The 27,675-nt window shown below is 37.3% G+C and overlaps 1 protein-coding gene across 3 annotated transcripts in view; it reads right to left on the bottom strand.

Moving 5' to 3' along the window:
* LOC129746925 (paired box protein Pax-6-like) overlaps positions 1-27,675 on the bottom strand; it is a 145,148-nt gene that overhangs the window by 60,503 nt on the left and 56,970 nt on the right. For all 3 annotated transcript variants that reach the window (XM_055740867.1, XM_055740868.1, XM_055740869.1), the window contains exon 2: positions 18,732-18,971. In XM_055740867.1, coding sequence (XP_055596842.1) covers positions 18,732-18,971 — 240 coding nt within the window. The remainder of the gene's footprint in view (positions 1-18,731; positions 18,972-27,675) is intronic.

Genomic DNA, 27,675 nt, shown 5'->3' with positions numbered 1-27,675 from the left:
GGGTTAATCAGCCTACCTTCTTCAAGCAGTGGGGGACAAAATTGGAAAAGATGAGGGGGGCTCCCATGTAAGTTTAAGATAAAGAGCTTTTCAAATAAGGGACCACATTTTATCAGAGGGTTTTTTGCGTACGGATATTTGGCATACCTCAAAAAAAAGATATAACAAATGTTTTTATGGAAGTTCGTAACTTTCCACATTGGAAAAAAAGGTGAAAAATCTATAATTTTTTACATTATTTTAGTCATTATGAAGCTTTAAAAAGCAGAGTACAAATTTAAGATCTTGAAAAACAAATTAAGAGATCAAGTTTCAGTAAATAATATATACCTACAATCTTTGAATTGCAATTCGGAACTCCAACTTCAGCTCTCATTTCAAAGTTGTTGGATCTGAACTATGATGGTTAACTTAAAAAAATGCTTACAAAAATCTAAATTTGAATGAATTTTTACAAATTACATTAGTTTTTGGAATGTGTAGCAAAGCACACCGGGTAAGCTAGTTTAAAATACAATCTGGAATTTTACACTTCCATTTGAAGTTAAATTTCTGTTTCAAAGTACACCACTGTCTTCAGCCTTGGATTCCAAAGCAAGATAACCCTGAAGCGGAATCATCACTCCCGTCCCAAATTATCCGAACCACCCAGAAGTTTTCCGAAACGAAATCTCCGCCGGTGTGGTAGCTGAAGCACAATAATACATGTCATCGCTAAAACCCCCCTTTAGCTTTTATTGAAAACTGTAATTTCTGGACAAGCTTCACTTGTTCCGTACAATTCAGGGGCAGATACGCTCAATTCGGTAGCCCCCGGGCCAAATCGCTATCATAATGGTAATTAATTACAACGCTTTTTGCCCGCCTTTTCTTGAATCCATTCCCATAAGTCAGCGCGTTTGGCCAAGAAGTTGCAGATCCGGGAAACACGCCCACCAAAAGTCGAATCGAATTGTTTCCACGCCATCTACACCGATCAATGGGTGATTGCTCACAGCCTAGTCAATACCTACCTTCTTACTACTATATAAATGAAACCGCACCCGTAACGATTCCGGGGCAAGCTTCTGTTCCCCCAAGAAGAAAACTGGCAGTCCGTTTCGCGGACGGTCGTTTGTCATTCGCGTGAATCGGATCCATAATAATTCAACCGGGTCGATTCTCGGTCGAGTTAATTGTCGGTTTAGAGGTGCTTCCCAAAAACTTATCCATTACTGCTGCCGGCGCAGCGGAAATGCTCTGCTGTATCCGTCGATGGGTCCCAACATTTTGAGCATCCGAGACCACCGGCGAAGATCCGACGGTGGCGAAATGGAGCGGGACAGTCTCATCAATTATTACCAGCAACTTTTTGTGGGTGGCTCTTGATAAAAAAAAACAGCAAAGATTGCGATTTCGTTGATTTTTACCCTAAAAGTCCTAGGTATTACAGAAAATTTTGTTTGTCTTTGTTTGATTTGCCGAACGTTCGGTGAAAATTACCGAACATTCAGTTAAAATTACAAACATAAAAAGCACATTCACGAATGTGCACAATCGTCATGATTCCAACCGAAAAACCCAACAGAAAAATGAGGAAAAATTTATACCAGGTTTCGTTGCCCTCCTTATTTTTTTCAGATTATCGACCGATTTCGAAAATTAGTAGGTTAGAGTTTTATTTGTTTTCACAATTCACAGTTCTTAATATGCTAATTTTTGGTATTGAGTTGGGCTGAGTTGGGCTCGTGTGTTTTTAACTGCTGGGTGAAAACGGAATTGGCAGGTGAACATGACAGCGAAGTTTTCATATCCAGCATGCCTCTATTGCAAATTAGAAAAAGATAAAGTCAAACTAACTGTTTTTCCGTTTTTTTTTTCATTGAACCTGTAAGTTACTCACTCAAATCACTATAAAACTGTTCCAGAACTTTTTGACTTCAGCGATAGGAAAAAATGCACAAAGTAGTTTTCTTGTGTTGCTTCGTGCTCTTTGCTAATTAAAATGATCCAACCTTCATGCTTATGTAGTTTTATACTGGATAACTAAGCTCTAACATATTTTCTAGCAATATTTTTGGGCTAGTTTAGCTTCGTACTTATACAACACTTTTTGTAAATTCTTTATTTGAAACGGCTCATACCTTTAGGCTATAAGGAGCCACACTCGTCGATATACAACACTAATCAAACGTGATTATTATGATTCGGCGTTCTGGTATAGTTTTGTACTGTTTAGCATCTGCTTGAAGCTATGTTTACCCAAAATTCCTTCAGCACGAAGCAACATCTACAATACTTTTCATTACACAAAAGTCAACATCAGCTTTACAAAATTAGCTAAAGGCATCAGCTTCTTTAGCAACTGGATATACTAGCGCAATGTTATACCAGCACGAATCTATACTGGCCAGAACCAGAACCCGGCAACGTTACACGATTTGTCTTTGTATCGTGTGACCAACATCTTTTAAACAAGTGGTCGTGAATCTCGTTTTTATGCTTTTTTTACTCAGATTAAGCTTTTTTTGCCTTGAGAGCATAGGAGACGAAAGCTTAAACCTGGAGAAAAAAGCTTAAATCTGTCAAAAAAGGGGAAATCTGAGGGGAAATCTGAGAGATGTGCTCCACACGGTTTGAATAACATTGCCGGGTTCTGATACTGGCCAGGTCCCGGCAACGATATAGGATTTGTCTATGTATCGTGTGACCACCATCTATTTGCAAAGAGTTAGTGAATCTCGTTTTTAAGCTTTTTTTCCTCAGATTTAAGCTTTTTTTGCCTTGAAAGCATAGGAGATGAATCTGAAATCTAAAATCTGAAGAAAAAAGCTTAAATCTGAGGAAAAACGCCTCAATCTGAGAGATGTGCTCCACACGGTTTGCATATCGTTGCCGGGACCTTATACTGGCCAGAACCCGGCAATGTTATTCAAACCGTGTGGAGCACATCTCACAGATCTCCCCTCAGATTTCCCCTTTTTTGACAGATTTAAGCTTTTTTTTTCCAGATTTTAGCTATCGTCTCCTAAGCTCTCAAGGCAAAAAAAGCTTAAATCTGAAGAAAAAAAAAGCATAAAAACGAGATTCACAACCACTTATTTACAAGATGTTGGTCACACGATACAAAGACAAATCGTGTAACGTTACCGGGTTTTGGTTCTGACTAACAATAAGCTGTAATCGCAAGTTTTATACTAGCACAACGTCAAATGATAGGGTGCCCCATTATGTCTAAGCACGATTTAAAATGAACAGTTAAACACAATTTGGGAGCAAATTAGTTATTTTTCACTTTTATGCTTTCCATAGTCTTCTTATAGTCACTTGCAAAAGTTTTCGTCGTCGATGATAACGCACAATGATTTTCCACACAGCACATAATCATCTAACTTACGAGCTCATGGTTTGACGAAAGCAGCTTGTTTTTGACTTGAATTCGGCTTCTTCTGCTTCTTATATGTCTCTAGACCCAATCTTACCTTAGTACGTTGGAAAGTGCTGAGAGGGAATTCACGTTATTTGGCCACATCCTGAACTGAGGCAGTTTTTTGCGTAAGCACGCGTGGCTAATCCGGTCCAAAGTTTTGTCCACCGGACCCGATTTAAGCCCAGAATCTTTGTCCACAACGCTGCTTTCCTCTCCATACTACTGAATCAAATTAAAGACCGCTTCAATGACAATGGGCTCTGCGAAATATTGGGAATAGTACAACGTTTGTACACGCTAGTTTTGCGTTTTTCCTGAGAAGTGCTTCCCATTTTCGCAACAAATATGAAAACAGGAGCTCACGATACACAGAGTTTTAAGTTTAACTGTTAACAACAATAGGAGTCAGCTGTTAAAACGTCATCCGAAGTGAGCAGGGCTGTATCAAAATCGAGCTTAGACATAATGGGGTACCCTAAAGTACACACATAAAAGAGGTTGCAATCCAATGCCTATTTAGCAAATCTCTGTGCCGAAAAAAGCTGAAAATTGTTCTTTGCCAAAGATGATATGATTGGAAAAGCACTACTGGCATAAAGACTCGAGTTCCAAGCAAAATGATGCATAAAAACTACATCCTAGCGAAACAAGAAAATTTTTTTATTAGACTTTCATCCTATTGGATAAGTCATCAAAAAAAAAAGTGCCCAGTAAACATGAAACCGTATCGGGAATGATAACTAAAGTCGTTTACAATGGTGTTGCGAATTGCAATTCCAACTGCATATTGAAAAAATCGTATAAAATGTTGTCTGAAGTCATTTTAAATTGGATATGCCATATTTGTAAATTTTGAGCTGATTTCGCTCCCGCGCGGGATTCAAGTGAGAAAATCATCGTCATCGTGCTCTCTGCAACTAGCAGTGCATCTAGACAGCTAAAAATCAGATGGGAATTGAGTAATATTGACCAATAATAGAACTGGAAAATATTGTCGCTGGCAAAAATTTGATGGCTTGAGTGCAAAATCTGGCTCTCTCTTGTATTCTTCCGATAGGTTCGAATAAGGTGAGGGATAACGCCCAATTGGTGCAGTTTTCTTCGTTTTAGAAAGAAATAAAATTTATGCATGTATATTGCCTCCACTTTGGTAGGTAAATGCTATTTTTTCAACTTTCATACGATCATTCCATAATGTAGGGTAAAATGTTCCTACGGCCTACGGCCGTTTGACGAAATGGCTGACAAAACAACATATTTTACCAGTGCATTTTGAGGGTAATACACTTAGAGCTTCAGGCAAGAAAGAGTTTTATGAATTTACCAACTGAAAAAAAAAAAATTAAAAATCGTACATGGTTTCGATACTTTTGATGTAATATTTTAACTTTGAAAAAAAAAATATGTAAAGAAGCTCAAAATTAAAACTTTAGTGGTTTTTGTTACTTGTTCAAATGAACTCAAAAAGTAAAACAAATTCATGATTTCGTGAAGATTCCATAATGATGAGAATATGGAATAATAGAGTGTTTTTGTTTGTCCCTATAATGTTTGTAAATTTTCTCTTTCCTAAAATAACAGGTTAAATAGCATAAATCATAAATCATTAAAACTTCGAATTTAAGCTCTAATTAACATCTTAAGAGATGATTGAAGATCTCAAAACAGATTTGATAAAGTTTTTCTTATGGATGAACTACCTCCATAATATGGTCACCCTAGCTTTTGTTTTATGGAAGCCTACAATACGATTTAAAAACTGTCGATTAATATTGATGAAAACAAAAAAATTCTGTCATTTTTTTTTTCTTTATTTTTGTTGAGTAATTTCAGTGACAGCGTCAAAATTTTCCGCGATATTGCCCGTATTTATGGTCGTCAATTTTACCAGGTTTTTATATGAAATTGCCACGTTTTTAAATGAAAAGCTCGGATACGTGCTGAAAAAATTCTAGCAACCTTATCTATACGATATTTCGGAGATATTTAACTGATAAATAAATAAAAACAACACAAATTAAAAGAAAAAAAAACTACTCGCAAATTTAAACTCTTGTTTCAAAACTAAGCTTGCCAGATTACCCGGTTTTATACGGGTTTGCCCTGATATTGTGAATTTTAATTAAAATTTTAGAAACATCGCCGTCGAACTGGCAACAAAACACATACTTTTGACAATCTAGTACTTCTCTTTTCTTTGTCAGAAGTCTATCGGAAGTCGGAAATCCGGACTTCCGTATTAGTATTCCGCGCCAGCGTTAATATTTATTTCAATATTTGGGAAAAGTCCGGTCCGGCCCGGTTGTCCGGATTTAATTGAAAAAGTCCGGATTTCGCCCGGATTTATTCAGTTTTTTGCCAAACCAAACAAAAAAAAATTTTGTTGTAAAAATGTTTTATTCATATGGCCGAAAAAGGATTTTTTTAAACAAGTTTTATGAAAATGATCATGGAAGGATTTTTGGAAGCCTAAAAATCACGATTTGAAATCTGCCAATGAGTTTTAATCAACAAAAAAATTCCATCAATTATTTTCTAGACTTTGGTTGAGTAATTCCTAGGTTTGGACCCGGATATTGCCCGGATTATCGGTTGACAGTTTTGAAATCAAAAGCCCGAATTTTGCCAGGGTTTTAGATAAAATAGCTCGGATTTTTCCGGCCCGGATACGTGCTGAATAATTTCTGGCGATCTTATTCTAAACTCTACTGAGTGCAATTATTTAAGTGCCCGCAGCCTATCAGCTAAACCTGAGAAAGATCATTTTTGGTTTTATAACCATTTCAAAAATTGGTCGTACTGGGATGAATAATTGACAATTCAATTAAAATGCTTAGGAAAATGGAAAAAAGACGACACATTGTTTGGAACACATGGCTAATTGTTTACCTTTTTCTAATTTGGTTTTTTTTTTTGGTTTTCGGAATAAGAATGTCAAAGTTTTTTTTTTAATTGAGAATGCGGTCGCAATGCAACTTTAATGTATCCAAAGTCCTAGAAATGTTAATAAAAAATCTATCTTTAAGATATTTTTTAATGCTGCAGTACGTAGGCTGAACATCGAACGAAGTTTTAATGGAAAGATTTATTATTGCTAATTGGTTCTCGTATACATTTTTTCTTAAACTAGATTACATTTATCATCCAGCTATTACTTCTGTTAACATCTCTTATATATAAAAATGGAGGCGTTTTCTTCGTAACAACATCACGTATGAATGGTCGGTCGGAATGAAGTGAAATTTGGTATCCGAGGGTTTTTGGGGTCAGAGATGGTTTGTATAATAGTTTCAAGAATCTCACTTTTTATGAAAGGGGGGTCTCCATACAAAATTATCTCTTCATCTTATATATAAAAATGGAGGCGTTTTCTTTGTTACAACATAACCTATGAATGGTCGGTCGGAATGAAGTGAAATTTGGTATCCGAGGGTTTTTTGGGTTAGAGATGGTTTGTATAATAGTTTCAAGTATCTCACTTTTTATGAAAGATGAGTCCCTATACAAAATTATCTCTTCACATCTCTTTCTTATATATAAAAATTGAGGCGTTTTCTTTGTAAAAACATCACGTATGAATGGTCGGTCGGAATGAAGTGAAATTCGGTATTCGAGGGTTTTTTGGGTCAGAGATGGTTTGTATAATAGTTTCAAGAATCTCACTTTGTATGAAAGGGGGTCCCCATACAAAATTATCTCTTCACATCTTATATATAAAAATGGAGGCGCTATCTTTGTGATAACATCACGTATGAACGGGCGGTCGGAATGAAGTGAAATTTGGTATCCGAGGGTTTTTTGGGTCAGAGATTGTTTGTATAATAGTTTCAAAAATCTCACTTTTTATGGAAGGTGGTCCCAATACAAATTCAACTTTATTTGTTACGATTTCCATAAGAATCGATTCGCGAGCACGTTGATGTTAAGGACGTGTAGATGAAATCAAACATTTATAACGATTACATGAGAAGGTAAAACGAAGTTTACCGGGTCAGCTAGTTTTTTTTATAAATTTCATATACCTAAGCTTAAAGTTTAGGCAAAAATGTCTTGTAAACTTTAAAGTTTTACAAAAATTAAATTCCCTTTTCCGTAAAGTTTGTTCTGATGTTCAAGTTTTGTTTGCAACCAACAGATGAATCGTTTATTTGTTATCGAAAACCTGCTCTTTGATTGTAGTCTATAATTTGAGCCGTAACTACCGGAGCGCAAACAGAAGCAATTATTTTAAGATTTTTTTTTACCATCTCCCAATGTTTTTTTTTCCTCTTCCTCCGTACCTAAATAATTGTTGACTCGAAACAGACAGTAGTGCCCCAAAACATGAATAAACTTTAAGTTTGGAACAATTGATTGATTCGTGATCGCATGTCCGCTTTTTTTTACTTTTGGTGGGGCACAGCAGAGCTGTTCTCCATTTTAAGTTTTTTTTGGCTGAGGATCGTTTTTTTCTTGACTTTCCGAGCTAAACCCATTCGGCAGCTGAAATTTTTCAAAATGAAACCATCCTACTTTCGGTAGTTACAGAGCTTGGGCCGTAGGTTTCTTCAGTTAGGCGGTCGGTCGAAACTATTCATTGACGAAACTGACAGTTTACCATTCCGTAAACGGCTTTTGGCTCTTTCATCGGACCATCTTCACCTGAAGAGATCACGGAATGGGTTCAGTAGGTTGTCTAGCAATTACAGTGCCACCGCCTTAGGTCGTAATAATAGATGCTGCGCAAGTTTTGAGCGATCGCGTGACACATTTGCCGGCAAACACACCCGGTTGATCGCGGTTAATTTTTCGAGCGTTTTTGGTTTGGAACTCTGTTTTGGGAGGTCTGTAACGCTTAAATTGGTTAAACCTTTTTTCGTGAAACTCTCGTAATCATAGGTGTAAGATGAATATGAAAAGTGCCACCGGAAAAATCTTTATGAATAACCGTTTTCAAATTATAGATCTACCTCAGTGAGTTCTATCAATGAACTTCAACAAGCTGGTTTAACTTTCTAGCATTGGAATCGCTTAGCAGCGCTTTCAATGAATATTCATTAAAGCGACTCGCGCATGGGCTTTTGTTTTCCCTAGAAAAGCTACGAATATTGTTCAGTCCACGCATCCGTTCCTCAATGGAAGCACCCGGCCCCGTTTGACCTGTCCTGTTATTAGGTTTATTTATTTGATGGACAGGTGAAATTGATGCCCTTGTGGTGGATGCGAACCTGTGCGCGATTTTCATTCATAAAACATGTGCCGCAGCAGCTTGGTTTGACCAGAGCGGTGGTTCAACGAAATTGATTACAGATTGGATTGCTGCCGTTGACAGTTAAGCCTATAATTCGAGCTTCGCAGCTGCAGCTGCCATTGCAGATGTCACCAACAATAGTTGGTAATTGGTGGGTCATATTGATGTGAAGATCTTTATTAAAATGAGCTTTGTAGTGTCTAGTAATTAGTTGAAAATACAAAAGATAAATGTAAAATAATCATAATTTCAAACCGGCTCTCCAGAATCCAATGTAAAATTGGAATTCAGAATTGAAAATAGGTACTTTGGACAGTTGAAAACACATGAAAGCAGCTTATTTCTTAACGTTTTTGAGGCTCTGAGCTATTCTAACATGGAATTCCACAAGCACGAATAAACATCAGTACCAAGGTTGCCGAAATTTCAGAAAAATCTCTTATTTCACAGAATTTTGAGCAAATTTTCATCACAGAATCTGTGTCACAGAGCACAGAATTTTGGAAATATTCACATATTTCACAGATTTTTCACTCTTTCAAAATTATATTTTTTCTGTTAAAATTTTTTTTTAATGTCTTACTTTTTTTTTAAAACAATGATAAGATTGTTAATGTTAATTGAGTTTTTCCATGTAAATTGTGGATAACCCCAATTTTTCATACCTTTTTAATGAAATAAATGCTATTCCTAACACAGAAAGTCGTCAAAGAATTTTAGGATAAAATCACTGAAAATCAGATTTTTTTTTCCCAAAAACACATCATTCTTCCCCCCTCCCTAGTGGGGGACTCCAGAGGAAAATAAATTTAACATAACTTTAATTTGTTTTTGGAATCTGGGAAAGAAAGTAAAATCTAAAATATTGGAATTAAAACGAAAAGTAAACAAGCAAACATGACCCCCTCAATTTTTTCCACACGAAACACGTCGCTTTTAAAACTCCCAAAAAAACATATTTAAATACAAATTACCAAAAAAAAAGACCATCTTTAATCCATTTAATATGTTTATAAATCCAGCAGAATACGGACTCGATTTTTCAATATATATTCTGGAGACAGGCTAGAACCAAGTTTGTTTTACTTATCCACTTTTCTTTGGAAAACCCGAACTTGTCCGAATAAATCCGGAGAATCTACAATATATAAATTATCATTGTCTCTTAACCAGTGTTCTGCATCGCTATCTTGAAACGCTATCTGAGTCAATATTAGCGATCGCAAATTTTAAAAGCTAAATGTGCAGAAAATGTTGACGCTACTAGCTAAAGCGTTATTCGCTAACCGCCAATTGATGACTGTATTTGATGAGTAAATTAATTGAGCAGTTATGTTTTTTTTCTTCAAATGTATTGTTAACTGTATGCATGTTATTTGGGACTTCATGTTCCAACAGCAAAGAAATTATGCAATCATAGATAATTTGGGTTTGAAAACCGTATTGGCAGGGAGTTGAACTCTGGCCCTCTGTTTCTATCTTCCAGCTTCTAGTTTCTTCTAGCTTCCAACTTCTAGCTTCTAGCTCCTAGCTTCCAGCTTCTAGTTTCTAGCTTCTAGCTTATACCTTCTTTTTACTAGCTTCTAGCTTCTAGCTTATAGCTTCCAGCATCCAAATTCTATCTTCTAGCTTCCAGCTTCAAGCTTTTAGCTTCTAGGTTCTAGCTTCTTTCTTCTTGATATAAGCTTCTAGCTTCTAGCATCTAGCTTATAGCTTCCAGCTTCCAGCTTCCAACTTCTATCATCTACCTTCCAGCTTCAAGCTTCTAGCTTCTAGCTTCTAGTTACTAGCTTCTAGCTTCTATCTTCTTGTTACTAGCTACTAGCTTCTAGTTTATAGCTTCCGGCTTCCAGTATCCAACTTCTATCTTCTAGCTTCAAGCTTCTAGCTTCTAGCTTCTAGCATCTAGCCTGTAGCTTCTAGCTTCAAGCTTCTAGCGTCTAACTTCTAGCTTCTAGCTTCAAGCTCCTAGCTTCCAGCTTCTATTTTCTAGCTTCTATCTTCTTGTTATTAGCTTCTAGCTTCTAGCTCCTAGCTTATAGCTTCCAGCTTCCAGCTTCCAACTTCTATCTTCTACCTTCCAGCTTCAAGCATCAAGTTACTAGCTACTAGCTTCTAGCTTCAATCTTCTTGTAACTAGCTTCTAGCTTCTAGCTTCTAGCTTATAGCTTCCAGCTTCCAGCTTTCGGCATCCATCTTCTATCTCCTAGCTTCCAGCTTCAAGCTTCTAGCTACTAGGTACTAGCCTCTAGCTTCTAGCTTCTAGCTTCCAGCTTCCAGCATCCATCTTCTATCTTCTAGCTTCCAGCTTTTAGCTTCTAGTTTCAAGCTTCTAGTGCCTAGCTTCTAGCTTCTAGCTTCTAGCTCCTAGCTTCCAGCATCTAGTTTCTAGCTTCTGTCTTCTCGTTATTAGCTTCTAGCTCCATGCTTCTAGCTTCTAGCTTATAGCTTCCACCTTCCATCTTCTACCTTCCAGCTTCAAGTTTCTAGCTTCTAGCTTCCAGTTACTAGCTTCTAGCTTCTAGTTTCTAGCTTTCAGTTTCTAGTTTGAAGCTTCTAGCTTCGATCTTCTTCTTACTAGCTTCTAGCTTCTAGCTTCTAGGTTCTAGCTTCTAGCTTCTAGCTTCTAGCTTCTAGCTTCTAGCTTCTAGCTTCTAGCTTATAGCTTCCAGCTTCCAACTTCCAGCTTCCAACTTCTATCTTCTACCTTCCAGCTTCAAGCTTCTATCTTCTAGCTTCTAGCTTCTATTTACAAGCTTCTAGCTTCTAGTTTGTAGCTCCTAGCTTCCAGCTTATTGTTTCAAGCTTCTAACTTCTATCTTCTTGTTACAAGTTTCTTGCTTCTAGCTTCTAGATTCTAGCTAATAGCTTTCAGCTTTCAGCATCTAACTTCTATTTTCTAGCTTCCAGCTTCACGCTCTTAGCTTCGAGCTTCTAGGTACTAGCTTCTAGCTTCTAGCTTCTAACTTCTAGCTTCTTGCTTCTAGCTTCTAGCGACTAGCTTTCAGCTCCTAGTGTCTAGTTTCTAGCTTCTACCTTCTTGTTACTAGCTTCCAGCTTCTAGCATCTAGCTTCTAGCTTGTAGCTTCCAGCTTATAGCTTCCAGCTTCCAGCTTCCAATTCCTATCTTCTACCTTCCAGTTTCAAGCTTCTAGCTTCCAGCTTCTAGTTACAAGCTGCTAGCTTCTAGCTTGTAGCTCCTAGCTTCCAGCTTCTTGTTTCAAGCTTCTAGTTCTATCTTCTTTTTACTAGTTTCTTACTTCTAGCTTCTAGATTCTAGCTAATAGCTTTCAGCTTTCAGCATTTAACTTCTATTTTCTAGCTTCCAGCTTCACTTTTTTAGTTTCTAGCTTCTAGGTTCTAGCTTCTAGCTTCTAACTTCTAGCTTCTTGCTTCTAGCTTCTAGCGACTAGCTTTCAGCTTCTAGTGTCTAGTTTCTAGCTTCTATCTTCTTGTTACTAGCTTCTAGTTTCTAGCTTCTAGCTTCCAGCTACCAGCTTCTAGTTTCTTGCCTCTAGCTTCTATCTTTTTGTTACTAGCTTCTAGCTTCTAGCTTCTAGCTTCCAGCTTCCAGCTTCCAGCTTTCCACTTCTATCTTCTAGCTTCCAGCTTCAAGCTTCTAGCTTTTATCTTCTTGTTACTTGCTTCTTGCTTCTAGCTTCCAACTTCTAGTTACTAGCTTCTCGCTTCTAGCTTCTAGCTTCTAGCTTCTAGCTTCTATCTTCTTGTTACTAGCTTCCAGCTTCTAGCTTCTAGCTTCCAGCTTCCAGCTTCCAACTTCTATCTTGTAGCTTGCAGCTTCAAGCTTCTTGCTTCTAGCTTCTAGTTACTGTCTTGTAGCATCTAGCTTCTAGCTTTTAGCTGCTAGCTGCTAGCTCCTAGCTTCCAGCTTCTAGTTTCTAGCCTCTAGCTTCTATCTTCTTGTTACTAGCTTCTAGCTTCTAGCTTCCAGCTTCCAATTTTCCACTTCTATCTTCTAGCTTCCAGCTTCAAGCTTCTTGCTTCTATCTTCTTGTTACTAGCTTCTAGCTTCTAGCTTCCAGCTTCCAGCTTCCAACTTCTATCTTGTAGCTTGCAGCTTCAAGCTTCCTGCTTCTAGCTTCTAGTAACTGTCTTCTAGCTTCTAGCTTCTAGCTCCTAGCTTCTAGCATCTAGCTCCTAGCTTCCAGCTTCTAGTTTCTAGCTTCTAGCTTCTATCTTCTTGTTACTAGCTTCTAGCTTCCAGCTTACAGCTTCCAACTTCTATCTTGTAGCTTGCAGCTTCAAGCTTCCTGCTTCTAGCTCCTAGTTACTGTCTTCTAGCTTCTAGCTTCTAGCTTCTAGCTTCTAGCTTCTAGCATCTAGCTTCTAGCTTCCAGCTTCTAGTTTCAAGCTTCTAGCTTCTATCTTCTTGTTACTAGCTTCTAGCTTCCAGCTTACAGCTTCCAACTTCTATCTTGTAGCTTCCAGCTTCAAGCTTCTAGCTTCTATCTTCTTGTTTCTTGCTTCTAGCTTCTTGCTTCTGGCGTATAGATTCCAGCTTCCTACTTCCAAATTCTATTTTGTAGCTTTCAGCTTCAAGCTTCTTGCTTCTAGCTTCTAGCTTCTAGTTACTAGCTTCTAGCTTATAGCTTCCAGCTTCCAGCTTCCAACTTCTATCTTGTAGCTTCCAGCTTCAAGTTTCTTGCTTCTAGCTTTCAGTTACTGTCTTCTAGCTTCTAGCTTTCAGCTTCCGGCTTTTAGCTTCAAGCTTCTAGCTTCTAGCTTCCAGCTTCTAGTTTCTAGTTTCTAGCTTCTTGTTACTAGCTTCTAGCTTCTAGCTTCTATTTTCTAGCGTCTAGCTTCCAGCTTCTAGCTTCTAGCTTCTAACTTCTAGCTTCTAGCTTCTAGCTTCTAGCTTCTAGCTTCTAGCTTCTAGCTTCTAGCTTCTAGCTTCTAGTTTCTAGTTTCAAGTTTCTAGCTTCTAGCTTCTAGCTTGTAACTTCTAGCTTCTAGCTTCTAGCTTCTAGTTTCTAGCTCCTAGCTTCCAGCTTCTGTTTCTAGCTTCTATCTTCTTGTTATTAGCTTCTAGCTTCTAGCTTCTGGCTTATAGCTTCCAGCTTCAAGCTTCCAACTTCTATCTTCAACCTTCCAGCTTCAAGCTTCTAGCTTCTAGCTTCTACTTACTAGCTTCTAGCTTCTAGCTTCTAGCTTCTAGCTTCTAGCTTCTAGCTTCTAGCTTCTGGCGTCGATAAATTGTGATGTCACAGTTTAGTTTTAAATTTGTTTCTCAATTTTTTTTGTAATTTCTGCGTTTCACAAAATTGGTTCGGATATTGCCCAGATTTTCGGTCGTCAATTTTGAAATAAAACGCCCGCATTTTTCCAGGTTTTTGTATAAAATTGCCGGATTTGTTCATCGAAGATATGTGCTGCAAAAAAATTCTGACAACCTTTTATATAAGGAAAAGAAATTTTGTTCCTAATCATAATATTGTGCGAGTAACACAGCCTGCACTTGTACGATTTTACGCCAAATTTTGAGAGAGAACATTGATTATTTCAATACAACAATGATTGGAGCTACACCATCACGAATACATTGAATCGATGGTTAAAAATCAACTATACTTATATGTAACATCAAATTAACAATCGAAAAATCTTAAAATATTAGATTCATTTTTTAATTTTGATTTAGAGGTTTTGGGGAAAAATACTCCTGTATGCGTTGTGTCGTTCAAATTTTGTTATACCAGAGAAGAAAAAAACCTTGAAAACCAAGAAGTTAGAAGTCAATCAAATACTTTCAGTTCAACATTTCATTCACACATTGGCTGTTTTTTTTTGGATGATGCCTTAAAATGTAGTCACATTTTCATCCCTTTTGAAAATTCCATGAGAATAGTTTGTTATTTCTGCTGCCACCCCCAAAATTTTCTGCTTCCCCATCGGACTAAATTTTTTGAATGTTCTTTTTCCTATTTCTATCAAGCAAGAGTAGGTTACAAGCTCACACCATAAGATTTTCTTAAAAAAAAGTTCCGAATAAACACGCGAACATCGGGACGATGCAGCAACCGACCCAAATACCGTGTCCAAACATGAATAAAACATACATAATTTCAACATTGTGGTGTCATCGAAGCATATTCCTGACTGCTGCCGTTTGTGTTCGCTGTTTGTCATCCGTCGAGGAGCTTCTCAAAGGTTTTGTTGCGCGGAGGTTGCGCTTTTCATTCATTTTTTTTGCCTTCTTCCCTCACCATAAGTCGTCCCACTCTGAGAAGTCTCTTCAATGGTTCCATTCAAGTCTGTCTTGGTTTCATGACGTTGTAGACATATGCCCACTAAGAAAGCAAACAAAACTGACCCATCCCGAGCCCGTTTTCAGCCTTTAGTTTTCCCTTCTGCTGCCCCTTTTGCGTTCGTCTTAGGGTAATCTCTTATAACTTCTTCCGCTTTGCTTAGGACTTCCGTTAGGTTTCCACACTCAGACGTTCGTCGTCGTGTGGCGCAGTCAAAAGGCAAATAATGGCCAGTGTTTATGTTTAATTTGGGAAATTAATGTTGCACGTAAATATTTATGCATGCATAAATTTTCCGGGGACTGCATGCGGTCTTCTGACTCGAAGCTGCAGTGTTAAATTGTGCTGAAAAATATCTATATTAATATCGGAGGTGTACCTTCCCCTCCCCATGGCCGTGGTTCGTCATTTTCGTCTTTCCTTATTCGAAAGTGAGAAGCGAGAAAGTGTCGATTGCGCTGAAGATTAGATTCAAACCGGACGATAAGACGCCGACATCTCCCCTAATTATGTAAACCTAATAGGAACGGGGGGCAGCAATTTGCATTACATTTGTTTTCCGTCACTTAAAGTGGCGTTTCAAATGGCCCATAATTATGCTGAAGTAAACAGACTTTAATTACATGGAAAACATCTCTAAAATTTGTATCGATCCTGGCGCCCTGCAGCATTTAATTTCGACCCAACATCACAAGGAAATGGAATTATTCAACCTCGTAAAACTACCTGGCACCTCTTTCGTGGGGCCATCATCATACTTTTCATTCAAGAAAACAACCTTAGAGGAACTGCTGGCGTGAAACAGTTCATAAATATTATTGGCACCAACCACAAAGCTTTTCAACATTCAGAAAACCTTAGAACCAAACCCCCGGGAAGACAAAGTCGTTCAAAATCGCGCACCGAGTGACCGACCGGGAGAAGGACGGAAATTAGAAAAGGAAACGAACCCGAATTCCGTTCCGTGACCGGTAATTTGCCTGCCGCGAGTCGGAAAAATAAAATCCCTCGAAATAAAAATGCTAATATGCTGGTTTGCCGTTCGAAAGCGCTTTGGAAGCATCTTGGAAAAATAAATGAATGAACAAATCGTGCGCCGGAAGTCGGTTTGGCCACAATTGGGAACGATTTGTTTCAATTTCTCTTTGGTGAGTCTTGCTTAAGTTTAGGCAGGGCAGGATGGTATGAGAGAAGGATTAATAACACTCAGTAGTTCGATGCAATAGCTTGTTATTGAAAGTCTACTTATTATCAAAAAACATGTGTTGGAAAACACACCACATGCAAGGGGAACGAAAAAAAAAAACGTTTTCTAGTGCCACCATGAATCACTTTCTGGAACCCTTCTGTATTCCTTTAATTTTCATTTAAAAACGTGCACTTTCCAAAATCTAATTCGAAAGCATCTGTTTGTTTTCACCATCAATACTTCTATGGATTTCAGCCAGCGATCAGCCAGTTCAATCAAATTCGTATTACGATTCGATTTGGAATTTCAACCTTTTAGCCTCTATTTTCCACTTCTAGCAAGAAGCTAGATGCTAGTAATTAGAAGCTAGAAGATAGAAGCTAGAAGCTAGAAGCTTGAAGTTTGAAGCTAGAATTTTGAAGCTGGAAGCTAGAAGCTAGAAGCTAGAAGCTAGCAGCTAAAAACTAGAAGCTGGAAGCTAGAAGCTAGAAGCTAGAAGCTAGAAGCTTGAAGCTAGTAACTAGAAGCTAGAAGATAGAAGCTAGAAGCTTTAAGCTTGAAGCTTTAAGCTTGAAGCTTGATGCTAGAATTTTGAAGCTAGAAGCTAGAAGATAAAAGCTAGAAGCTAGAAGCTGGAAGCTGAAAGCTGGTAACTAGAAGCTAGAACCGAGAAGCTAGAAGTTGGTTTCAGTATCAAATTTGCTTTTTTCCCATCTTGACAAAATAGAAAATTTGAATAGAGGCGACGTGTTTCCGGAAAACCTTGACTCGATTTCCAGTCGCTTCCCCCGGAGGCGTTTTCGAGGGAAGCTATCCACAAACCTAAAGCTAGAAGATAGAAGCTAGAAGCTAGAAGGTTGTAGCTTGAAGCTAGAATTTTGAAGCTAGAAGATAGAAGCTAGAAGCTAGAAGCTAGAAGCTAGAAGCTAGAAGCTGGAAGCTAGAAGCTAGAAGCTAGAAGCTAGAAGCTAGAAGCTAGAAGCTAGAAGCTAGTAACTAGAAGCTAGAAGATAGAAGGTAGAAGCTAGAAGCTTTAAGCTTGATGCTAGAATTTTGAAGCTAGAAGCTGGTAACTAGAAGCTAGAAACTTGAAGCTAAACGCTAGAAGCTAGAACTTTTTTGGTTTCAGTGTCAAGTTTGCTTTTTTCTTATCTTGACAAAATAAAAATTTGAATAGAGGCGACGTGTTTCCGGAAAACCTTGACTTGATTTCCGGTCGCTTCCCCCGGAGGCGTTTTCGAGGGAAGCTACCCACTAACCTTAATTCGAATGCGCATAGCGCATGCGAATTTTACGTTCAATTTCTGGAAGTTTATTTTGCACTTCCAAGTCTCATTGTTTTCAACTGAAATGGTGATAAAAATAGTGACAGTAAACAATTACATTATTTTAACCGGCGGTGGCGTAAAATTTGATTGCAATCTCTACCCATCCGCTTATTTTGCGGACGGGTGCGAAGGTCATGCCCCGAAGGAAATTGTCGCGCGTAATCAAATCTGTCATGGCGGTGTACGAAGTCAATGTCGTTGCAATGCGCATCCGTGAATGGGGGGATGATCGAGGAAAGGGGGGATGATGAGAAGCACTGCTCCGGGTCAGTATGTTAGCACACTTTGCGCTAAACGGTGTGATGTTGTTTGCATAAAATTAAGATAATCGATGGGTGCGCATAAATTTTCTCCCTTCAAGTGCAGCAGCAACGCGCAAACGAGCTACCGGGTACCAAACAGAAATGAATGTGCACTTTTGTTTTAACACGTGTTTGACAATTAACGAGCACAAATGGCCGCAAGTGTTTACTAACATCGTTTGTCATCCATGAACAACGGTGGGAAAGGGGGGATGATTGGATAGGGAAGTGTAAATTTGTAGATCTGTAAAGATTGAATATGCAATCGTAGAAATTTCCGGTTACATGTTTAACAATGCTCGGAAAAAGTCTCTACATTTTATTGATATTTCAGAAATTTGAAATTTCTCGACACAAAATTTTAAGATAAAGTAGATTTTTTTTAAATCAAAAAAAAATCTAAATAAAAGTGTCACTACAACTTTGTCCAATGAACGACATCAAACTAACTCCTAAAAGCACTTCATGAAGTTATCTCTCGAACAATTGCGGCTTCCTACCCATACAATTGTCAGCCGCCATTGGCGGCAAAGAAATATTATATTTACATACAATAACATTGACTGCTTGCTACTGCAAGCTGTCAAGTCACCGATACGTATGTACATATCTAAATATATCATCATCAACATCATCTGACGCTCGGGTTGTGCCTAACATTGGCCGCACTCGTCAACCATAACGCCTGTAATGATACGGTTTCCGATGTTTTTGTCGGCTGAATGAAAAAAATAAAAGTTACGCTCCCTTCAGCAGCATCGCCATTCAGCGGGGCAACAAAGCTAATTGTTGTGGTTCCGAGCGGGGGTCAAAATTTCTCACTCCAGAAACCGGAACCTCCCCAAAAACGCAGAGCTCTCACAAAATACTCGCCCAGCATAATTCATTCGGAACACTTTAGTCAAATGTTATAATTATTGGACTTAAGAAAATTTAAAAAAAATAAATAATTGGTCACGAACCAAACCGTCATCTGCTGGGACGGATCAATTTCACTCGGTACTCACCTAGCAATTTGGATACCGCGCCCTGCTGGGTGAGCATATGCTGGGCCAGCTCGTAGCCGCGCATCCCGAAGCGGGACAGCTCCAGTAGCCGGTGTTGGGACACCAGTCCTGCGAGGGTGTGTGCGTTGGCAGGGTTTCCGGCGGCTGCGGCTGCCGCAGCGGCAGCTGCCCCAAAGAGGTTCGTCGTTGGCGGTGGAGCCTGGACGGCTCCCGGTGAGGGCAGGTTTGGCGAAAGGGCGACTGGAATGAGAGAGAGCGAAATTTCTAAATTATTATACTGAATTTCACTTTATACATGAATTAAAGATACCATATTGGACCAACTTTAAAAACCTTACATGAATAATGTTTAGGACACAAAAATAAACAAATAAATGGATTGTTTTAAAGCTTAGTTCTTTTAGAAATGGGACAGTTACGAATGCCTGTATCTAAAAATGGTCGTTTGAACGAAATACTTTCTATGAAGAAAAAGAAGGTAATGTTATGATCTTTCATGAAAAATTTTGAAAAAAAATATTTACCGTTTTTTGTTAAAGAAATTTCAACTTTATTCTCGGTATCTCCCATTAGCCAGCGCACACTTTTTTCAGTCATGGTATTGATCAGTTTCTCCAACTTATACTTCGTAAAATCTATATTTTAGGTGGCTTCACCCTCCTTCTTCAATTTCTGAGACTTTTTGGTCCAATACTTCTCTGGAAACTGGAAACTGGAAGCATTTTGGTGGATACAGTTAATTCGAAATGAACAAATTTGATTATTTTTTACCACATTTTTGAACGTTTTTTTTTTCGGTACCGGTTTTAAAGCTTAAGAGCTTTGGAACTATCAAAAAATAGTTGTTTGATGTTGGATTTCAATGAGTCATCACTCGGCAACACTTTCAGCTTAAAGGAGAAAATTGTTTTGGACATTTCAGCGATCTACCCTTAGTTTTTCGTTTATTGAAAATTAAAAATGCTGGTATGAGACTTGACTTCCTTGATGATCTTTAACCGTTGTTGGCGATCATGTGCTTCTCTCCAATGCTTGATTTAAACTTTGTGGACATTATTGACAGTGTTTGCATACTTATCCACCACAAAAACTCAGTAATTCTTTGAATAATCAACGGTTTTGTCAGCTATCAATTTGATAATGACGTATTTTCAAGGAAACTGTGCAAAATTATTTTTTTCTTTTTCTCTTGCATCGTACATATCTCAAAAACGCGTAAATTTTAAATTTTGAAAAAAATAGGTCGAATAGTACTTTTTACAGGAAACAAAATGCTGTCAAAATTTTCAATATCCAATAACTAGTTAACGAGCTATTAGCAAATGAAAGTGTCCCATTTCTAAAAGAACTAAGCTTTAAATAAAATAAAAATTAAATGGTATGGTATGGTTCAATAATGTAGTCATCACATTTGAGGCCAACCTGAAACGAAATTCTCCCTAGATTGGACATTCAATTGTAACTTTTGTTTTCAAAAAAATAGAAGGACAATCAATAATGTGCTATAAAAGGCACACAAATAACTTTGTCGAATTTGTTGGCGAGTATTTATCTTGTAGAAATTACTGATACACTTGTACCTCAGTCATTAGTTTTTTTTTAAATAAGTATGGGAATTAAAACTCAAAACTTATACAACATATTAGCTGAAATCAATTCTTTTGTTATGAATTTGTCTTGGTACATCTTTGTACCTGAAAAGAATTAAAATTTCGAAGATGATAGAAAGTATTAGAAAAACATGAGGCATCAAAGAAAGAAAATAAGCCGTAAATATCATGAATTTCTCGAAAAGAAGGTGCTTGGCTAACGCGCTGTTGTACTAAAGCGGAACTTGCGGGTTCAAGTCCTGCCGGTGAGCCCTTGTATTAGACTGAGTCGATTTGGGGTCATTTTCGAATTTCTCAAACCCTGGGGTCTTAAAAGCTTCGTTTTGGTCCAAAACTCATCCATGATTTTTTGCAGAATTTTTAAGTAACGTTTACATGAGTAAATTTGAACTTTAAGGTTTGTTTGGAAAATTGAATATTTTGTAGGGGAAAAGTTCATATAACGCCCCATGTGGCTAATACGCGCCTTCCTTGTTTTGAAGATTCTGGAACATTTTAAGCCTGCAAAACATTACCAATGTGTTTTAAATGCTGTGATACGCCATGGCAAGTATGATTTTTTCCTTAAAATGCCTCTGTGTCGTGATAATTTCACGATTTAGGTTTTTCTTCATTTCGATCTAAATTTTAAAACACTTTCAATAAGGTGTCACCAAGCGGAGAAAAACGAATAAGACAAAATTTTCTGACACATTGATAGAGGAGAATCTAAACTATGATTTTATGCTAAAAAATCATACTGAACTCGCAAAGGTATGCTTTTTATGGGTATGTTCTATCACGGCCCATGCGCTCGTTATAACGCGCCAATCGTAGTAGTCTGAAAATAGCATAAATTTTTCAAAAAGGCCAATTTCCATTGAAAATGAACAAAAAGTCTAAAACCATATTTTGAGCGTTAACTCAGCCCAAAAAATATACTTTTCCATTTTTTTGAATTTTGATTAGTCCATTTTGGTTTTCTTTTCAGTCAAAGTGTCTGTAAGTATTGGTGTGTTTTCGGTCTTCGGCTGCTTTCGGATGTGTTCGGCTGCTAGGCGCGTATTGAATACACAGATTAAAGGAAGATTAAAGCTGAATTTTCCAACCGATTTTCTTGAAATTTTTTTTCGGATTGTTTATTACCATGATTATCTTAATTATAATGTTAAAACCAAAAAAAAATGCTATGTCCATAATTAGGAACACTTTTTTCTGTGTGTTCCTAATGTTGGACATAGTCAAAGTTTTCCAAACCATATCAAAGTTATAGCATGTTTTTTGATGAATATGATTGACGTAAAGTTGTTTAAACTTATTTTGAACATGATTTTTTTTTAACTTTTGTGTATTTCAAAGCTATGTCTTTAAGACGGAATCATTTTTTTGAAAGATTTATAGGACGCTATTTTAGAAACCCGAAGAAGTCCTGAAGACAAGTTTAAACTGATTATGATGCTAATATTACTACAGTAGAAGAGAGATCCTGTGTGTGCCTATCGAGTCAAATGCGCCCACTGCCGTTTCATCAAATGGCTGTCAAAACAAATTTAATCATTGCATTCTGAGGGTTAAATACACGCTTTGAACACAAGGCACGAGAGAGTTTTACGAATATATAAACTCAAAAGTTAGGTTTAGACAACTATCGATGTGATATTTTGACCTTTAAAATTTCTGCGTACATTTTTGCGTAGCTCAAAACAAAAAGTTGGGTTTCTCATCCAATTGAACATTAAAAATACAACAAATTTCAGCCTTTTTAAATGTTTAGTAATGACTAAAAAGTTGAATTTGAGAAGGTTTTTGTAGGCCCAATCATGTTTGTAAAATGGCACTACATATAGGTACCAAAAATCAGGTAAAACGGAATAAAATTATGATATTTTTCATTTAACTTTGATTCTTAGCTCTGACCAACATCTCAAAAGAGACTTGAAGATTCCAAAACAGATTTGAACAAGCTTTTCAAATGAATGAACTGATTTCAAAATATGGCAACCCTAACCATTGTTTTACTCTTTAAAATTATAAAAAACATAATTTTTTATATAAGTCACAGCTTTATAGTGAAAAAGTTATCATCTTCTCGCGTTTTCAATTAAATTTCACGAAAATGTTGCCAAGGAAAGTGATTTTTTTTTCTTAAAACAGGTTCAGTAATTTAGATAACTTTTACAATAAAATCGTTTCTTGAAAATTGTAGGAGATTTCAACATGAATATTACTCCAATGTATAAAAAATAGATGTTTGCTCATGTGTATTGAGTGTATATTTGTAAATATGTTCGATAAATGCTCGATGCAGAGCATATTGACATTATCGATCTTCCAATTAATTAATGAAGAACCACAGGAAATTTCTTGGAGTCTGCTAAAAACCAGGAAAATCAAAATTGAGAGATGAAAATCAAATTGAGCGATGATTCCAAAGCTCCTCAATTCGTCGTCAAATCTAAGACCAATCTGGGATTCTTTCACGCGATGGAAAACCACTTAAAGGAAATTCTTTAATCCGAGCAAATCATCTTTTTTTTTTAATCATTATAAATGCAACAAATTTGCAAAACAGATGACATTTTGCAGCTATGGAAGTTACCTGCGATACCACAAAGAAAAAAGAAACATCGTAACTAACGAAACAGAATATTTTCCTGTTCTATCAAATGGCATCTGCATAGACGAAATCGCAAAAGCAATAGATGAACAAAGTAGGTAGTTTCTAGTTTCGAGAAGAAACAAACCAAAGATTGAAGAATGACTAAAAAATATAAGGAAAGTAAACCATCAAGTTAAAGAGAGCTTCTGAGCTAGAATAGAATCAAAATGAAATATTGAAAGAAAAGTCTGAATAATACATTATAAACTGAATTTTATCCATTACTTTGGAATTTCTTCTATTCCAAATACAATGTTAAATTAAACAATGTAAAATTAAAAAAAATAGTTGAATAAATCAAACTGCAACAGTCCGCATTGAAAAATGAAAATTTTCATTTTTTAAAAAGCTCCACCTCAACTGTGTACTTCCTTCAAAACTGGCCTAATCGAATTTCGTGTAGAATTAAAAAGGGCTCTTTTCTCTGTTCATATTCCAAAAAATATTATAAAATTGATGAAAAGGTGAGTTTTAAGGATTTTTTCATTAAACTGATAAGAACAAAAGTCTTACAATTGAAAATTTGGCCTACTCCCTACTCTTATCAAATCTAAATACCCCGGGCTAAATATAGCGAAATTAGGCACACCCACCCTATTTCTAAATATGATCTCTTTAGAAATGACCTTCCTTGAAAAGCTCTGTTTTTAAATTGATGAAAAACTTACTTCGATGCTTTTAGACATTTTTTAGTCCTTTAGTCACTCGGATACTCCATTGCAAATAGTTTAGCCAGATTGACCGGTATTATCTGGACTTGTCTGTATATTTAATACAAAATTAGACAAACGTTCGTTTCGGTCCGGTTGCCCAAATTTCGTTAAAAAAATTAAAATTTTGCCCGATTTTACTCATGTTATTTACGAAATCAAACGTGTAACTCAACTTGCGTTGTTACATATTTTGATTTCTGCGATCAAAAATAAATGTTTTTGAACAAGTTTTATTAAAATAGAACATGAACGACGTTTTGGAAGCTAAAATATGATTTCCGCTGCCCAAAATACGAAAGGATTTTCTTTACAAAATTATGTGCTCTCTACAAAAAACATATCTTATTAGATAACGTTTCTGAAAAGTCACGAAATCATGCTTAAAACATTCAGGAATGATGAAGTTTAAATTATTTAGCTTATTCAAAACATCTTTTCCATGGCAACTTATGAGCCACAACCAATGAAATATTCATTTGGATGTAAAAGTTCCCAATCGAACTTCCAATAACTTACTCCATAAAATTAAACTTAAATTTAAAATAACTTGACTTAGTCAGGAATCAGAAAACCTTCAAATATGATAATACTGAAAACATTGTAATCCCATTGGATTGTTGATTATTTTAAACAAATTTGTAATCTTTTAAACGCGTATTTTTGTCTGTCAATTTTAAATGCAATTCGCAGTTTTCGTTTGATTAAAAAAAAATCTATATGACGGATGTTTTTTTTGTAAAATCTTCAATGTTGAAAAACTGCCTAGCAGGAAAGTTCATGAACCTTGAATTGTTTTAATTTCAATTTTATCTTGTAAGAAAAAACATCCTAATGATATTGAAGAGCAAAAACGGTCCAGCGAACTTCAGTTTACCTTGTCTGGTTCAAGATAGGCTCTAGAAGTACTAACATAACATGAAGCAAGTTGGCTGACAGCATATTTTTGCCAATACTTTACAGAGAAGGATTTATATTGAAGCTTTTTAAAAAACACTTCTGCAGATAGGCTTTATTAATGCCTTTGCAAATATGAAGTTTCGCTCCATTATCTCAAAAATTTCTTTTTAAAAGGATAAAGAACAAAAGTTTCGATCCATTATCTCAAAAATTTCTTTTTAAAAGCATATAACACACTAGAAAAAGATAAGTTCTATTTCAATGTGATGAAAATTCTTCAGTACTATCAAAAATTACTTTCAAAGGCTTTATTTAGATTTTCTTTAAACGTCATATTTTTTTATTCTTTACTCTGCGGTTTTTCATATTCTTCAAAGATCTCTCTCCAAACATAATAAGCTCTCTTATATATATTTCATAAATGAGTTAAGAAAGCCGTTTTTAAGAAATTATTGTTTGCTTGATTTTTTTTTTCAGATTGCTCAGAGAAAACTATATAAACGATCTATTTTCTCATATAAATTTAGAGTTACACCCTTATTAGTTTTGTTTATGGAGAAAACGTGAATTTTCAACTTGCATGATTAACTCACATAAGATAAAAAAAAATTTATTTCCAACTACGTAACAACCCAGGTTTCAGATGTCCTTACATAGCTACACTCTACACTAGCGATTGCTAAATTGTGTCCACGATGAAATTGCCACACACAAAATTGATTCTCAAAATTCGTGTTTTCATCTGATTACCATCAAATTTTCAGGGATTCAAAAATAACATTTAAACTTCTTTTGCCATTTCACTCGTATTTTATTTACAGTCCATACGCAAGTGCTCGAATCTTGGCTTTAACCCAGGTCATAAGATTCTGCACAACCTGTGAATCAATCGTTTTTTGCATGTAAACCCATCCTTTCTTGAGTTCTTCGACTGCCCTCACTACCTTAGGTCGTTTAAGAAGGTGCTGCTTCATAATCGCTCAGTACTTCTCGATGGGGTGAAGCTCCGGAGTGTTGGGAGGGTTGAACATTTTCGGCATGAAATTGACCTTGTTGTCTGCATACCACTTCGGCACGTCCTTGGAGTAGTGGCAGAAGGCCAAATCCGACCAGAAGATGGTTGGGACGTTATAGGCCCGCTGTAGGCTGCTTTTGGAGGCACTCTTTCATGTATACCTGTTCGTTCATCGTTTCCTGGGTCACGAAAGATGCTTCCCGCGCGTGCAAATGGCTTGCCAAACCAGGAATTTCTTTGCAAATTTGGACATCTTCTGAGTGTGGACATGCTCCGGAACGCTAAACTTATCCTTGGCCGGTTTCGTCGTCCATGATGCAGCATTCAACTTTCGTCAGTGCAGCTGAATGAACTTTGAACTTTTCCTCAGTTGTCGTAATCCAGCTTGGTTCTGAAATCGGCAACGAGGTAAGGCTAGCAACCGATAGTCGCCCAAACAACCTTTCCCAAAGTGCCAGAATGCTTTTCCAGCAATTGAATGTGAGCTTACGCATGCTGAGCGCAGCGAAACACAACACCACGATAGTAACTCTCTAGGTGATAAACTGCATCCAAGCTCCGCTCCTGGCTAATCCATCAGCTGGACCATTCGACCTCTGCGCTGACCAATCATGATTTTGGATCACGGGATTCCGCCTTCTGGCCTTCGAAAATGACCTCACGCTGCTTACCGTTAGCATGGCTCGTAACGGCATTTAGAGTAACCTTCTCAGAACTAACCTTATCGGCCTGGAGTAGGTATATCGTGCCCTTATCGATGACGAACCTCTGCATTGGCTGACTCCACTGGGGGTCTCTTTTCGTTGGTAGACTCCTCTGCACGGGTAGCTACCACACTTGCAAACCGCAAGTTTCTTGGGAGAATTCCTCTCGAGCTTACCCCTTGTTCCACTTCCAGAACTATCTGGGCCCATTATCTGTTGAAAATTAAGTAACAACGCAGTGTTAAGTGGTGAAATAGAGTGAACTCTTTATTCACTACTCCAGTCTTACATAGCTACACTCTACACTAGGGATTGCTAGTTCCATCAGCGATCGTCAATAAGCGAATTGCCTAATTGTGAGTTTCAACAAATCAAATAAATATTGGAAAAATGTGTTCAATAAAAAAAGGAGTAAAATTGTCATTGTACCAAAATTATTTATTTCTTCGTTGAGTTCGTTAAGTTGATTGTTCCGCTAAAAAATATCACCGACTTGAACTTCACGTTCCCCACCAACACGTAGCCATTGCCGGTGTTACATTTCGTGCGCATGTTCACACGTTCCAATGTTCGCCCTAATTAGTTAGTGAACGCCAACCAGGGCGATAACGCAACAAGTTAAACTTGGAAGGGTAGAAATATGGAATTTAATAATTGCGATATGGTTCAGAGTTTTTTTTTCCTTCGTAAATCGACGCCTTTCTAGTAAAGGGCAAAACTCTCCACCAATCGGCACCGAGCGACGTGCTTATATTCCACGGTTCGCGAATTATCGCACTCGGCATTGTCCATTGTTGGATACCAGCGTGTCGGTGAGCAAATTACCCCCAGCTCCGATTATGGTGGCAAATTACGCGCGCGTAAATCGTTGTAACTCCACCCCTCCCCGCCTCTTTACGCTTCTTATTTGGCGCGAATCGATCAAAATGCTCCCCCGTTTGCTAGTTGTATTCGATTTCTCTCTACAAAAGATTGAGTCCGCGTTCGAATGAGTTTGAGCGCTGATTGAAGCTAAAAATCGTCTTCTACACGGTGGCAAAATTCGTGGCCAAAGATTGCGATCGAAATTCTGGTTGTCTGCGTCCTTGTGGAGTTTCCTGAAAGAGACAAAAATGGAAAACGCAGAAGCACACAGGAATCTAATAAATTAATGACCAGCATTGGGGAGTACTTTTTGTCCTTTTAAAATCAAGATTCAATCGTGGTGGTAGGTTCATCAATTCCCAACTCGGGGGACCGTCTGCTTCGCATCTGGTTTCGATCGACTGATTTCGGACTGGATTGATAATCAATTTTGGGGACCGCGCCCGATCTTTCTTCCTTTACATTTTGGACTATTTTTTTCGCTTACCTTTTGGGACTTGCTC

The sequence above is a fragment of the Uranotaenia lowii genome, chromosome 2, assembly GCF_029784155.1.
Source record: "Uranotaenia lowii strain MFRU-FL chromosome 2, ASM2978415v1, whole genome shotgun sequence".
In the NCBI taxonomy this organism is placed as follows: domain Eukaryota; kingdom Metazoa; phylum Arthropoda; class Insecta; order Diptera; family Culicidae; genus Uranotaenia; species Uranotaenia lowii.
Note: the sequence above shows the minus strand (reverse complement) of the source record. Positions and strands in the feature narration are given on the sequence as shown.